General features: G+C 36.6%; 1 protein-coding gene across 3 annotated transcripts in view; it reads left to right on the top strand.

The window, feature by feature from the left end:
* ZDHHC15 (zDHHC palmitoyltransferase 15) overlaps positions 1–15459 on the top strand; it is a 204858-nt gene that overhangs the window by 93834 nt on the left and 95565 nt on the right. For all 3 annotated transcript variants that reach the window (XM_037989509.2, XM_007992113.3, XM_073013559.1), the window contains 4 exons: positions 369–489; positions 4767–4899; positions 7369–7495; positions 11186–11289. In XM_037989509.2, coding sequence (XP_037845437.1) covers positions 369–489; positions 4767–4899; positions 7369–7495; positions 11186–11289 — 485 coding nt within the window. The remainder of the gene's footprint in view (positions 1–368; positions 490–4766; positions 4900–7368; positions 7496–11185; positions 11290–15459) is intronic.

The raw sequence follows: 15459 nt of genomic DNA on the forward strand, positions 1-15459 counted from the left end.
CAGCAGGCCAGCCTGAAATCACCTAACTACAAAAAGAACATGCCACAACTGTACCAAATGTAGCTGCTAAAACCGTAATACATTTTTAGCAACCAGGATCCAGGTTTGCTTGGATGTGCCAGGAACTAGTCCAGAGGTATTAGGTAGGCCAGGTGTTGCTGTGCCTGTAAATGAAAGAAGAAACAAGTGAGACATGAACTTGTTTTTTCCAGTCTGTTCTTATTAAGGGACTTCTATCTCTATTGAGTTTTTACACGACACATAATGAAGCAGCAGAACTAGCATTATTCCATTGCCTAGTTCACTTATGTATCACTGTGCTCTCAATCAAGAGGTCCTGATTTCAAATTAGTTTTTCTTTTTTTTAGGGTTAATAACTGCATTGGATTTTCCAACTACAAATTCTTCCTTCAATTCTTAGCTTACTCTGTTCTCTACTGCCTGTACATTGCTACAACAGTCTTCAGCTATTTCATCAAATACTGGAGAGTAAGTTAAAAAGTATCCTGAAGGGTCCCCCTAGAACAAATGCACACCCACTCCAACTTGTGACATTGCTCACCCTCTATCTTTTTACATTTTAAAATAGCTAATACTGTTGAAGTAAATGGAAGAGAAGGCACTAAAAACAGGTTTTCCATATTGAATACTCTGAGATTTAGGAAGCTGTTATTTAAAGATTCTAGCAAAGCAAGTTTCCGTCATACATGAGAATCTTGCTAAGGCCTTCAGGAACCTAATCTCTTGACTCCTACTGATTCTTTACAATGTATTTCTCCAGCTGAGTTTTAAAAATCCACTTCTTACCAGTTATAGATTTGAAAAATGTTGAAACTAATTTTAAATCCCTAGTTTCCTAAGAAAAAGGCTAACAAATCACTCCCCTGTTGTTAGAAAATACTTCCTAATTCCCTATTCAAAGAAGAGTTGCAGAATTCCTACTGTACAGAAAGATATACTGACTAATCTTCACATAACGGGGAGGGGTTTTTTTGTTTTGTTTTTTAACTTTGTTTGACAAACACTAGGTTAGCAATTAGGAGAATGGAGATCGAATACTGGATCTCTTACCTGCTTCACTGGCTCATTGCCAAGATCAAATGAAACAGATGTTGAAAGTGCTTTACCTTTCAAAATGTGATTCAAATAATTATACTGAAATATCAAAAAAGTTATTTCATCCACTTGAAGATATAAATTATATCCAACTACTTCCAAAACAGAAAAACAGACTTAAGGCAGATTTTTTTATTTACAAATGTGTACAAGGTCTAGCAGAAGTATAGTGAAATATGTTCTTTTTAAATGTCATACTAGTGGACCCCAGGAGATATCCCTTCCCCACAACTCCAGTACAATTACTAAGACATCCATGATGAAGACTGTCCAAACTGAACCTGAATATCAAAAGGCAGATGTGGAGAGAGCTACTAGTTATTAGGGATTGCACAAGAGACTATATAACATGAATATCTCACCTCAAATGGAGACATAAAGCCATAGAGAAAGAACATGAATTCAGTGACCAGAATATAGATTATAATAAACTGAAGAAAAAAAGGAGAAGGATAAGGCAATAGGAACCTAAATAGCCAAGAATATTTAAATTATTAATCAGTGCATTGATCCCTAGTAATATAGAAAAGATAGTGTAGAAAGTTATAGTGACGTGTGTTTTCCATTTCCCTTTCAACTTGCTGAATCAGTTCAGATACTTAATAACTTTAGGAATAAGGAATTATATAATAGATGTCATAATCATCAACTCAGGGATACAAACAAAACTTTATGCAGAAGTAAAACTTTTTCATAAATTTTCTATAAATATAAAATGCTTCGTCATCTCTTCCTTTGTCCATTTCCACAGCACAGGATTGTAGTAAAGTTACAATAATTTTAAAATATATTATGAAATCCACATACTGAGCTACTACCCTGAATGTAAAGAAAATCTGGTTTGTCCTATCAGCAGGGAAAGTGTTGGCCTTGGTCTTCACTACAGACCTTTCTTGGTGCTTAACACAGTAGGCTACTGTTTAGGAACCACTTTTTACCCTCGTAACAAAATAAACAATATTGCATTTCACACATTTTGCCTTTAGCCCACCTAGTCAACCAATAATCAAATATCACAATGCCAGCCAGGTGTCATGTGCTTTTTTCATTCTTGAATTAATCATCAGAAATGTGCCAGTATTCACAAGTAATACCAAAAGTGAACATAACCTTGTTCTCTTTATATTCCCTCATGTTTTTTTCTCCACAGTAGGCTAGCTCATGCCTCACAGATCAGAGGCAAGGAAATGTGTCCTGGCTTGCCCTAAAATGAAAAGGGCATTGACAGTTCAGAGAAATGCTTCTTTGCAGTCTCTTTAGCCAGATAACACTTTAATGTAGTTTAGGGATGGCTTTCTCAGTTTAAATTGAATATCCCCTTAAAATAAAAAGTAAACACTGCCATGTATTTTGAAAGCCATGTATCAAGGAGACAAGCTGTGCTCCTATCAATAGCAACCTTCATTTGTATGGTACTTTACAGTTTTCGAAGCACTTTTATACCCCTTATCTCATCTGATCCTTACCACAACCCTGTGAAGTAGGCAGAGCATGAATTATCAGTCTTATTCAAAGATGATAAAAACTGAGGCTCATAGTAGTTTAGTGACTTGTCTATCATCACCCAGCTTGTAAATTTCAAAGTTAGGACTTTCACCTAAGTCTGACCCTAAGCCCCGTGAACTTACACACTGTACCATGTCCTACTGCCCATTATGGCTCTGCTGTGGAGAGCTCTAGCTCCATGGGAATAAGAATTCAGAAGACCAATAGATTATTTATCTCCTCTCTATATTGAACAATAGCTACTTTGATAAGAGATTGATCTTTTCCTTATGCAAAAAATAGTAATACATTCCTCACATATTGGGCCATGGATCTCCTCACAGAACTATGAATTATTTTAGAATCAGGAAAATAGCATTATTCTGCCAGTATTCATCTGATCTCTCTCTGATGGCTATTACTTTGAGTGATTTAGCTTGGTTATCTCCTGAGAAGGTATTTTTGAACATAGGGCTATCACCCTCTTCTAACAAAAAAAAAATTTTAAGAACTCTATCAAGGGACAACACAGTAGATATGCTTTGGCAGACAGAAAAATGTTCTTTAAGAGTAATTGGGCGGGGTGAGGGAATAGACTTCAGCTCAGCCAGACAGACTGTGGACTGACTTTGTATCAGTCCCTCTTGTCTAGCCATTTTCTACTATCCATTTATATGTGAAAAAATAAGAAGTAAAATAAATGTGAGCTTTAAAATATTTTTAAAACATTCTTTAAAAACTAAAGATTGTGAAAGCAAAAACACAGTCAAGGCAAAACCCACTGCAAAGCAATATATGGAGTTTTTTCTGTAAAGTTCAAAATAAAACAAAAACCAATCTAATTCAGTTTAGGTGCTTAGGCCAAGAATTTGTAGAGGGATCATTTCAAAAAAGAGAGTTTCAGGTAAATATTCTTGAAGGTTGAAGTTCTTGAGGTAGCTCTTTGCTGGGCTGCTCTGTCCCTATGCAATTTTCACTTGGACCCCCACTCAGCTGGCAGCATCTGACTGGCTGAAGATAACGGGAAGCATCCTTATCTTCATCCTTCAGTATACAACCTGGAAGATTCCCAATATTTCCATACATAAAAATGAATAAAAATATTATCTCAGAGAAGAAAAAAATCTGTACTATCTGAACTTGCCAAGTGTTGCCAAGCCTTAACTTTCTCCTTCCAAATTGGAGTAGAACTAGATCACTCAGAAGTTAAGGTACACTTAAGAATCACATTTAACTTTATTACTAGAGAGAAATCGGAAATATTTCAAAGTGATTCATCACACTGAAACAATAATTATCACAGGGAAGGAGGAAATAAATAATAGTCATTCCCCCAACTCTTCACACCAAAATTGAAAATGTTTTCTAAGATTCTCTTCAGATAATAAATGTTACATGCTGCGCATGTTACAGAACTTTATAACATTCATTCTGGTCTAGGCTGCATGTCGGAAAAAAAGGCTGGTGCCACATGGAAAATAAGATGTCCTAGATAACTATAAAAATCTTTAGCCACCTACTTTTACAGTTGCCTGTAAAAATTCTGCTTGATTTTTACTGTCTAAACAGCTGTTTCACAGGAGGTAATATATCAGCACATTCTACCTCAGCTATAAAAAAACAACCATACAAAATCTATAACAACTTTAAAATCAGGTTATGACTTATGGGTAGGACATTTTAAAATTCTACCTATATGTTTTAACTTCTTACATACGTCACCATGACATTTTCAACATACACATGCCCAAGGAAACATGATATATAAAGAATTCCAGAATAACTTACCCTGAGACAAGAGGATAAGGCATATGAGTTCAAGATCTGAAAGTAAATTGACTACAAGCTCTGAGAGGTTGCATACTAATTATGGCCCGAGAATAACCTTTTCACATTACCCTTTTATAATTGGTATCTAATATACTCTATTTTACACTGAACCGCACTTAAGCAAGGATCCATTTTAGGCTTTGTAGGCTGAGAGCACACTCACAGGTATCATCATTAACAGAAAGAACCATATTATAAAAATTTTACAGAATCTATTTTTTAAATTATAGCTAGACACTTTATACATGTGAAAAACTACTAACCTATATATTTTTAAAAACTAGCAATCCCCTTTTCCACTTTAATCTTTTGCTTGTTTATTATTTCTTTTCTAGGGGGAATTACCCAGTGTTCGCTCTAAGTTCCATGTCCTTTTTCTTCTCTTTGTGGCCTGCATGTTTTTTGTCAGCCTTGTGATTCTCTTTGGTTACCATTGTTGGCTTGTCAGCAGAAACAAAACCACCTTAGGTAAGACTTAATATTAAGATTAGGAAAAAACATATTAATGTGTATCAGAGGGACCTGTGGATTGTACCCCAAGTAAAACTTCCAGTGAAGCATTTTAGCTGCATGATATCCCTCTACCCCCAAACTGAGACAGATGAAAATACATTTTACCGAAATAGAAAGGCATAGTGAATGAAGCTTATAGGCTAATTATGAGAATATTTTTTAATGAAACCCCACACAGAAACAAAAATGGCCATTGTTCTTTATAGTGCATACTGGGTAATAGCTCCCAAGGTTAATAGCTCAGAAGATTTCTAAAAGGTGTTCACATGAGGAAATTAAAGAAAGAATCAGTACAGAAGGGGATGTCAGAAGGGAGAAGTAAAGGTTGATAAAGACAGTAGGATCTAATTTATTATGCACATCTAAAACCAGAGCCCTGAGAAGAAATCCAAACCAACCACAACAAGATTCCAAAAGTCTTGAGAAACAAACAAAAAAAAATCAGTAAATATCTGTAATCATCAAGGGGCTGTTTAGGTACTGTGGGAATGAGATAAACACATTGAACAAATGATTCTCTAGAAAATAAGTAAAATAAATGAACATATTTTCTGTCAGTTAGTCTATAGGCTGTTATTTGGAAAACTATATTTCTGATGGATTCCAGTACATTTTATTTCATCTATGATGAAATAAGTATTTACATTGTGTACAAATCAGTACATGAGGAGTGAGGGCAAAGTGTTCAAGTTTTGAATGTTGAATGTTTAGCTAGGATAGATTTGAGAAAAGTTTAGTGCAAAAGCTACTACACATTGGGAATTTATTTGCTAATAATGCTAACAGCTAAGAAAGTATTTGCAATCTATTGGCCGTGCATGATGGCTCACTCCTGTAATCCCAGTACTTTGGGAGGCCAAGGCAGGAGAATCACTTGAGCTGAGGAGTTTGAGACCAGCCTGGGCAACAAAACGAAACCCCATCTCTACAAATAAAAATAAAAATAATTAGCTGGGCGACTATTCACAATAGCAAAGCCATGGAATCAGCCTAAAGGTCCATCAATGGCAAACTAGATGAAGAAAATGTGGTACATATACACCATGGAATGCTACACAGCCATAACAAAGAATGAGATCCTGTCCTTTGCAGCAACACAAATGAAGCTTGAAGCCATTATCCTAAGTGAACTAACTCAGGAACAGAAAATCAAATACTTCATGTTCTCACTTACAAGTGGGAGCTAAAGACTGAGTATACATAAACACATAGAATGGAACAACAGACACTGGGGCCTATTTGAGGGAGGAGTATGGGAGGAGGGAAGGGTTCAGAAAAATAAAAATTCACTCGGGTACTATGCTTAGTACCTGGGTGACAAACACCAAACCCTCAAGTCACAAATTTACCTATATAACAAACTTGTACATTTACCCTGAACCTAAAATAATAGTTACAATATTTTTAAAATAATCATCATTAGCTGGGTGTGGTGGCTTGTGCCTGTGGCTGCAGCTTCTCCGTAAGCTGAGATGAGAAGATTGATTGACCCTGGCCAGGAGTTTAAAGCTGCAGTGAGCTAAGATTGTGCCACTGCACTCTAGCCTGGGTGACAGAGCAAGATCCTGTATCTATTAAAAAAAATAAAGTATTTGCACCCATTTTCTTAACCAAATATATATGTAGCCCCTAGTTGCTAGGATGGTAGATTAGCACATTTGGCTTAGAGACCAGCTACAAAGTGGAAAACCACTAAAAGCTTCATGATAACAGAGTCTGAAAACAAAGAACAAATGAGAAACAGTCAGATGCAGCCGGAGTCCAACAGTGAAATCATTTACTTAATGGGATAAATGTGTGTCTAAAAATAATGTTCTCTAACATGGTCCCATCCCTTACAGTCTTTGAAGTGATTATGGCTCACCAATTGACATTTTATCTGAAGTAAAACTCAGTTTCTTACATTGCAGGCTTCAGCATGAACACTTTCATTTTTGAAATGTTTCAAAACCAAATAAATGTTATTACCATCTCTTTATGTCATTATTTTCTTCCCAGCTCTAAAGACGGTAGCCATTTGGTTGTTGTTGCCACTTAGATTCAAATAAAGTGTTGTTAAATCTGTTCCTATACTCTAAATTCAGCAATACAAAATACATACTACCCCCATGGCTGCTTAATTATTTTTACCACCATGTGTTTCCCCTGTCTTTTAAAAAGAGAGTTCTAATTCTTTATATGCAGTAACAAGCTTAGTTTCTGTTAAGTGATTAAACTGGTTTTTACTAAGTAATTTAGCAATATCTAAAAATTGCTAATCAATATTAGCAATTAAAAATTGCTAAGCAATATCTGTGCTACCATAGCAAAAAGATATGATAGAACCAAGTCACATACATGGAGAAATGTAAATCATGACTATGCTGAAATATGTTTCTTTATTGTTTTCTTCCTCTTTTCTTCAACTCTTCTGCCCTGCCTTAGAGGCCTTCTGCACTCCAGTGTTTACAAGTGGCCCAGAGAAAAATGGGTTCAACCTTGGCTTCATCAAGAATATCCAGCAGGTGTTTGGAGATAAGAAGAAGTTCTGGTTAATACCTATTGGTTCCAGGTGAGTAAATATTACCACTAGAAGAAGTTAGTACTGGACCATCCCTTAAACCAGCAAATTCAATTTTGATTGTAGTATGCAGCAGGTATCAGTCCAATGTGAAACTCTATTCCCCAAGTTCTTCATTTCTAGGTTAGTAAAGACAAATAAAGAGGTGAGGGTCTGATAAAATAGATATTCTCATGCTTTCTTTGTGGCAGTATGCAGTGGCACTACCAATCTTTTATAACCGAATTTGGTAATATCTATCAAAAAACATAAGAATCTACATGTCCAACATCCCAGTAATTCCATTTCTGGGAATTGAATCTACCCTAAAGACAGAGACAAACTATGCACAAAAATGTCCATCACAGCATTATTTGTAGTCAATAATTAGGAAACAACCTAAATATTCAAAAATATGGGAATGGATAAATAAATGTGTGTGTATATGTGTGTATGTATGTGTGTGTGTGTGTGTGTGTATATATATATATATATATATATATATACTGGATGGAATACTACACAATCAAAAGTAATGGTTATAAAGACTATGTCACAAAAGGGAAAGTGCTTACTATATTTTAAGTGGAAAATGAAAAATCCAGTACACTGTGATTAAAAACATAAGTATATATGGAAGAAAAACAGCAGAAGAGAAATATACCAAAAAATGTTTTAAAAGGTACTATATTTTAAGTGAAAAATGAAAAATTCGATACACTGTGATTAAAAACCTAAATATATATAGAAGAAAAACAGCAGAAGAGAAATATACCAAAAAATGTTAAAAATGGTAAGGGCAATAGTCTTAGAAATTATTTATCTCTTCTCCATTTTACATATTTTGTGGTTAATACTAATTTTATGAATAAAACATATAAAAAGCAAGAACAAAGATTAATTTGAGGTTATAGGTAATTCTTTTTTTATTATACTTTAAGTTCTAGGGTACATGTGCAGAACATGCAGGTTTGTTACATAGGTATGCACGTGCCATGGTGGTATGCTGCACCCATTAACCCATCATCTACGTTAAGTATTTCTCCTAATGCTATCCCTCCCCTAGCCCCCCAACCCCCGACAGGCCCCGGTGTGTGATGTTCCCCTATCTATGTCCAAGTGTTCTCATTGATCAACTCCCACTTATGAGTGACAACATGCTGTGTTTGGTTTTCTGTCCTTGTGTTAGTCTGCTGAGAATGATGGTTTCCAGCTTCATCCATGTCCCTGCAAAGGACATGAACTCATTTTTTTGTGGTTACATAGTATTCCATAGTGTATATGTGCCACATTTTCTTTATCCAGTCTATCATTGGTGGGCATTTGGGTTGCTTCCAAGTCTTTGCTATTGTGAACAGTGCCGTAATAAACATATGTGTGCATGTGTCTTTATGGTAGAATGATTTCTAATCCTTTGGGTATATACCCAGTAATGGGATTGCTGGGTCAAATGGTATTCTCATTCTAGATCCTTGAGGAATTGCCACACTGTCTTCCACAATGGTTGAACTAATTTACACTCCCACCAACAGTGTAAAAGTGTTCCCATTTCTCCACATCCTCACCAGCATCGGTTGTTTCCTGACTTTTTAATGATCGCCATTCTAACTGGCATGAGATTGTATCTCATTGTGGTTTTGATTTGCATTTCTCTAATGACCAGTGATAATGAGCTTTTTATAATATGTTTGTTGGCCACATAAATGTCTTCTCTTGAGAAGTGTCTGTTCATATCCTTTGCCCACTTTTTGATGGAGTTGTTTGGTTTTTTCTTGTAAATATGTTTAAGTTATTTATAGATTCTGGATATTAGCCCTTTGTCAGATGGATAGATTGCAAAAATTTTCTCCCATTCTATGGGTTGCCTGTTCACTCTGATGATAGTTTCCTTTGCTGTGCAGAAACTCTTTAGTATAATCAGATCCCATTTGCCAATTTTGGCTTTTGTTGCCATTGCTTTTGATGTTTTGTTCATGAAGTCTCTGCCCATGTCTATGTCCTGAATGGTATTGCCTAGGTTTTCTTCTAAGATTTTTATGGTTTTATGTCTTATATTTAAGTCTTTAATCCATCTTGAGTTAATTTTTGTATAAGGTGTAATGAAGGGATCCAGTTTCAGCTTTCCACATATGGCTAGCCAGTTTTCCCAACACCATTTGTTAAATAGGAAATCCTTTCCCCATTGCTTGTTTTTGTCAGGTTTGTCAAAGATAAGGTGGTTGTAGATGTGTGACATTATTTCTGAGGGCTCTGTTCTGTTCCATTGGTCTATATATCTGTCTTGGTATCAGTATCATGCTATTTTTGTTACTGTCGCCTTGTAGTACAGTTTAATTTGAGGTTATAGGTAATTCTTAGAACTGCAACCATTATGCAGGGAAAGTAGTGGGTGAGAAATAAACAGTCAAGCTTGTGTTCTGTGAATGACTTTGTGAACCAGATTGAAGCACCATCAACTAAACTAATTCTGGAGCAGAGCTTGCTTTTAGCCTTCTTGTAGCCCCCTTTCGGTCCCCTCCTTAGACAGGGATACATTCATGTTCACTTAGTTGAGGAAACTTTATTGGGGGTAGGGTGGTAATTATGGAAAAATTTCTGCTTGATTGATTGCCTTGATACTTCCTGTGTAGCAGTTAGTATTTTACAGACTCATTTATTTCAGAGATGTGGTGTATCCAACTAACCTGTCTATAAATCACAAGGCAAAACTATGTCAGTGGGTAATATTGATTAATAACTGTTACCAGGTATTACCTACACCCTATTCACATACTCACATACACAAATATACACACATCATCACCACATCAAACGGAGGTGTAAAATGAGTCTTCTCTGGAATAAAGAACAAAACCAAAAATCAAGGCCCATTCATTTATAATCAGTATACTTACATTCTCTTTAGAGTGCTATCGATAAAATCTGTCAACTTTCAATTTACCATATACGTGAACAGGAGAAAAGGCATAGATAACATCAAAAGTCATTCAGACTCAAAGGTGGAATGCATTCAGATACCTAAACTGAAATGTTCAAACTGTAACCTCTTCTAGCTGGGGCCAGCTCAGTTCCCTCCAATGCATCCCATCTGTTAGTGGACAGAAATTAACCAGGGAGTTGACCCTAGCTTACCACAGGTAGCCACAAAGCGAGACCCCACATGTGGATAATTGCCCCCAAAATCTGCAGTCTAGAGATGGCTCACTCTGGCTCTTTCCCCTAGTTCCTAATAACCTTTCTGCCATGCAAACCAAATAAATAACAGTGCATTCAGGCATTATCTTTCACCAGTTCACACAAGCTTATCTCCACTGTATTCAATGTTTCAGAGACTGGTCATCTTTCTTGAAAACTTAGAATCAAAGCAGTAAGATAATGGGATATAAATTTGTGTCATCATCATTAAGTGATATGTATGAAGCTTGCTGTGTGTGCATATTGCCATACTGGGCATTTTGGGAACCAAACTACAGAGTTGCTTACAAACAAGAAGTTAACACTGATGCAGACACACAAATAAGATATGGAAATCGAGAGCAATATAGCAACTAAATGATGCTATTGTAAGAGTCCATTCCGCCACGGCTTTAGACAATAAGACTAAATATGCCTAACAACCTCCCTCTTGTTTTTAAGAGGATTATAACCTTCACAAAAGTCTATGTCAGCTGCAATAACTCACTGCCTTTCTTTTCCCACCAGCCCTGGTGATGGACACTCCTTCCCTATGAGGTCTATGAATGAGTCACAGAACCCACTGCTAGCAAATGAAGAACCCTGGGAAGACAATGAGGATGACAACCAAGGTAAGTTGGGTCAAAGACTATGAAGTCCACGTTAATACAACCAATGTAATGTGGTGAGTAAATAGTGTCCAGAAAGATTTTATAAGCATGTCAACCTCATAAGTGTCCTCTGGATGGAGGAGAGCAAGTATGGCCAGATTTGTTTAGTAACCATGGGAAATTTAGATCAGATTAGATTGCAGCTTGGGAGATTCCTTACCAGCTTTGTGATTCCGTGATTTATATCACCAGTCAGATATACATCTGGATATATATGGATTTCTAAGCAATCCTGCTGGGTAGTCACTTGTAGTGCTTTGCTTGAATGTGGAGTTCAATTTAATCAATGGGCAACAATTGACCTTTCTCCATCCTCCTTCATTCACATTGGTTAAATTTTCTTTAAAATCGTATGCTCAGTCTCTTTTTAGAATGGTTTAAATACACTAAAAACTAAAAGATAGTAATGGGAGAAGCCTACACATGCATGTAGTCTACTTTTCTAAAAGGAAGAGGGGCAAAGGAAAATAAGTTCCAACTTTCTACTACCAGGTCACTGGGTCATCCTAAGGCATTTTGTAAAGAATTAAAAGTTGAGTTCTCATGTAATGTATCCCCATTGCCAGCCCTATTCCTTGTCTCCACCTGTTGCTGTGCCTACTTTTGTGCCTCCAACATTTACTTATGTTGCTAATACCAACCATTAGAGAGTCGTTTTGGCTACTGTTCCCAATAATGCAGTAGCTGGCAGCAATTTTGAGTAGGAACTTATAGTAGCTATCACAAACTGTATCTGGGGTGAAGGAGGCTAAATGAGGACATGGAAAAGCATTGAAGTGGGAGCAGCAGTGGAGAGCAAGTCTTTCAAATTTTTTACCCAGTTGGATTATCCAGGCCCTGATTACCAGGAAATCTAGTTTTAGAGAAAAGCATGTTACTAGGTCCAAGGAATACAAAATAGCCACAAATCCATAGATTTAAAAAAAAAAAAAAAAAAAAAAAAAAAACACACACACACAGTTATTGCCCATCCCAAAGAACTTACAACAAGGGCAACTCCCTTACTTCCTCCTGCTGACTGTTGGAAAATTGACTATATTTTGACCTATCTTCCTTCAGTCTTCAGTCTTTCTGAACTGACTTTTACTTACAGCAGTCACAAGTTATAACAACTCTTATTTTGGTATTAAACCCAAACTCTAATAGAAGCCAAATACTTATCAGGTCTTTACCTGGTTTGAAATAATTCACAATGGAAAAAGCTATTCATATCTGACCTTTGTGTTGGCAAGTGGAATACTTTAAATGTAGATATAGCACCACATCATAAAGAGGTTATGTTTTGAAGCAGTCTCCAATTCCAGACCTTTTCAAAAATATTCAGCCATTAAAAAATTAGTATGTTATTTTATAGTTTACAAAGTGCTTTCCTATACTTTTTCTTCATATCCTTTGACCTGCACAACTTTCAGGTTAGATAAGCAGTGTTATTAATAGCATCCCCATTTTATAATTAAGAAACTAAAATTGAGAGATGTTAATCTCACATGTCAAGGTATCTTGATTCCAAATCCTAGGTTTTTTCCACTACAATGCTATATCTCTCTTTTGGACAAGTACCTATGAGACACAGTGCTGTAATTGCATGCCATTTAGTTATCTGAAGCGTTCAGCTGCTTCTTACATAATCATAAAATCATAAACTGTAAGGTGCCTTTAGCTTTAGCAAGACCACTATGCCATCTTAGATAGCTGAGGGGTTTTTTAAAGTTCATTGAAAGAGACACCACAATCCTCCTTTGTAACCCATTCTAGTATCTAATGCAAGTTCTCATGCTGTATTCTTTGTTAAGTTGGTTCTATGTTATCTTCAGTTGTTCCCATTTTCTGTGCATAACTGTCAGATACAAACAGTTCTTACACTTTTAACAACTTAGATTCCTAGGAAAGATGCTGTAAGTTGAAATTACATGTGTGTATTGAACTTAATTTCTTTTAGGAATCAAGTGGAATTTTTATTCCTAGCCCAAAATACAACATTTCATTTAGCATAAATGTACTCGTACAGCCGGGTGCTGTAGCTCATGCTTGTAATCCCAGCACTTTGGGAGGCTGAGGCGGGCGGATCACCTGAGGTCAGAAGTTCAAGACCAGCCTGGCCAACATGGCAAAGCCCCATCTCTACTAAAAAAGTACAAAAACAATTAGCCAGGTGTGGTGACACACACCTGTAATCCTAGCTACTTGGGAGGCTGACACAGGAGAATCACTTGAACCCGGGAGACGGAGGTTATAGTGAGCTGAGATCGTGCCACTGCACTCCAGCGTGGGCAACAGAGTGAGACTCCGTCTCAAAAGAAAAAAAAACATGTACTTGTACATTGCATAATGTAAAACAAACATTTGGCCAGGCACAGTGGCTCACGCCTGTAATCCCAGCACTTTGGGAGGCCGAGGCAGGCGGATCACGAGGTCAGGAGATCAAGACCATCCTGGCTAACATGGTGAAACCCCATCTCTACTAAAAATACAAAAAAAAAAAAAAAAAAAAAAATAGCTAGATGTGGTGGCGGACACCTGTAGTCCCAGCTACTCGGGAGGCTGAGGCAGGAGAATGGCATGAACCCAGGAGGCAGAACTTGGCATTGAGCCGAGATCGCACCACTGCACTACAGCCTGTGTGACAGAGCAAGACTGTGTGACAGAGCGAGACTGTGTCTCAAAAAAAAAAAAAAGATAAAATATGCTAACAATAACCTGTTAGGTACAAATGTAATATCACAGTCAGGAACTACATAAAGCCTTTGTGATCTTTGAAATCCCGGCCTTATATTAGCACAGCAAATTATAAGGTAAAGAAACACCTTTATGAAATCAAGGGATTTAAATAGGCTTCTCTGATGTCATTTTTGAAAATAAAAGGTTTAATGAATGCACAAATATATAGAAAGTGCTTAAATACCCAGTGTATAGATCCATGTAGTCTTCTGAGGAGATTTAACAGGCATCATTTTAAAGACTTTTGAGTCTTGGGGCTATATTTTAGCTTCCTGAGGAAATGATCCAAAGATATCTGTTATATTACTGCTTTTGCTCATTATAAATTTTCCTGTAGCTTACATAATAAAAATTAAAGATTACAGTATAATTCTTTCTGCTGTATTCAAATTGGGATCCATTTTCTTAAAATTGGATAGGTGGCATCTATGGCTCTACCTAAGTATCATGAAAAATAAGTTGGGTATGATGGTCAGGGTGATTCTTAAATGAAAACTGCTGTGGGTCAGAGCTTGCCTATATGTGAAACCCATAAAGAACTTCTTCAGCTTTCTTGGGGTCAGGGGCTGGGAGTAATCCTAGTTCCTTAATATTTCTTGTACAACTGATTTCTCAACTTTTTACATCTTTATGGCTCTGGTGCCTTTTTGAATGTTCTGTGTTTCTTTTTTTTTCCCCCTTGAGATAGAGTCTCACTCTGTCATCCAGGCTGAAGTGCAGTGGTGCGATCTCGGCTCACTGCAACCTCCGCCTCCCGAGTTCAAGTGATTCTCCTGCCTCAGCCTCCCAAGCATCTGAGACAACAGGTGCGCGCCACCATGCCTGGCTAATTTTTGTATTTTTAGTAGAGTTGGGGTTTTGCCATGCTGGCCAGGCTGGTCTTGAACTCGTATGTTTCTTTATTGTTTCAGTAGTAACAAAGGCTCTGCCATTTTCTAAGTGTCACTCCTTTCAAATTAGTTGCTGAACTCTTTGATTGTGGTCATTTATTTGAGATGCAGTATCCCTGGAAATCTGCAGGAGATAGCCACAGTTAATATTCTCTATGCAGTGAAGTTAACAGAGATGTCGACAAAGACTCCAGCAGCAGAGCAATGTTTTTTTCTATTTGCAAAGGAATAACTCTAGTTTTTAAATATGTATACTTTTATTTGTTTTCTTTCATTGTAAAAATTTAAGATGTACGACATGATGTTTTGAAATACAAATACATAGTGAAATGATTACAAGTAAGCAATTTAACAAGTACATCATCTAACATAGTTACCTTTTTTATGTGATAAGAGTACTTATAATCTATGCTCTTAGAAAATTTCCAGTATACAATACAATATTATTAACTATAGCCCCCATGCTATACTTTAAATTTCTAGATTTGTTCATCCTGTGTAACTACTTAATTTGTACACTTTG

The sequence above is a fragment of the Chlorocebus sabaeus genome, chromosome X (assembly GCF_047675955.1).
Source record: "Chlorocebus sabaeus isolate Y175 chromosome X, mChlSab1.0.hap1, whole genome shotgun sequence".
Classification (NCBI taxonomy): Eukaryota; Metazoa; Chordata; class Mammalia; order Primates; family Cercopithecidae; genus Chlorocebus; species Chlorocebus sabaeus.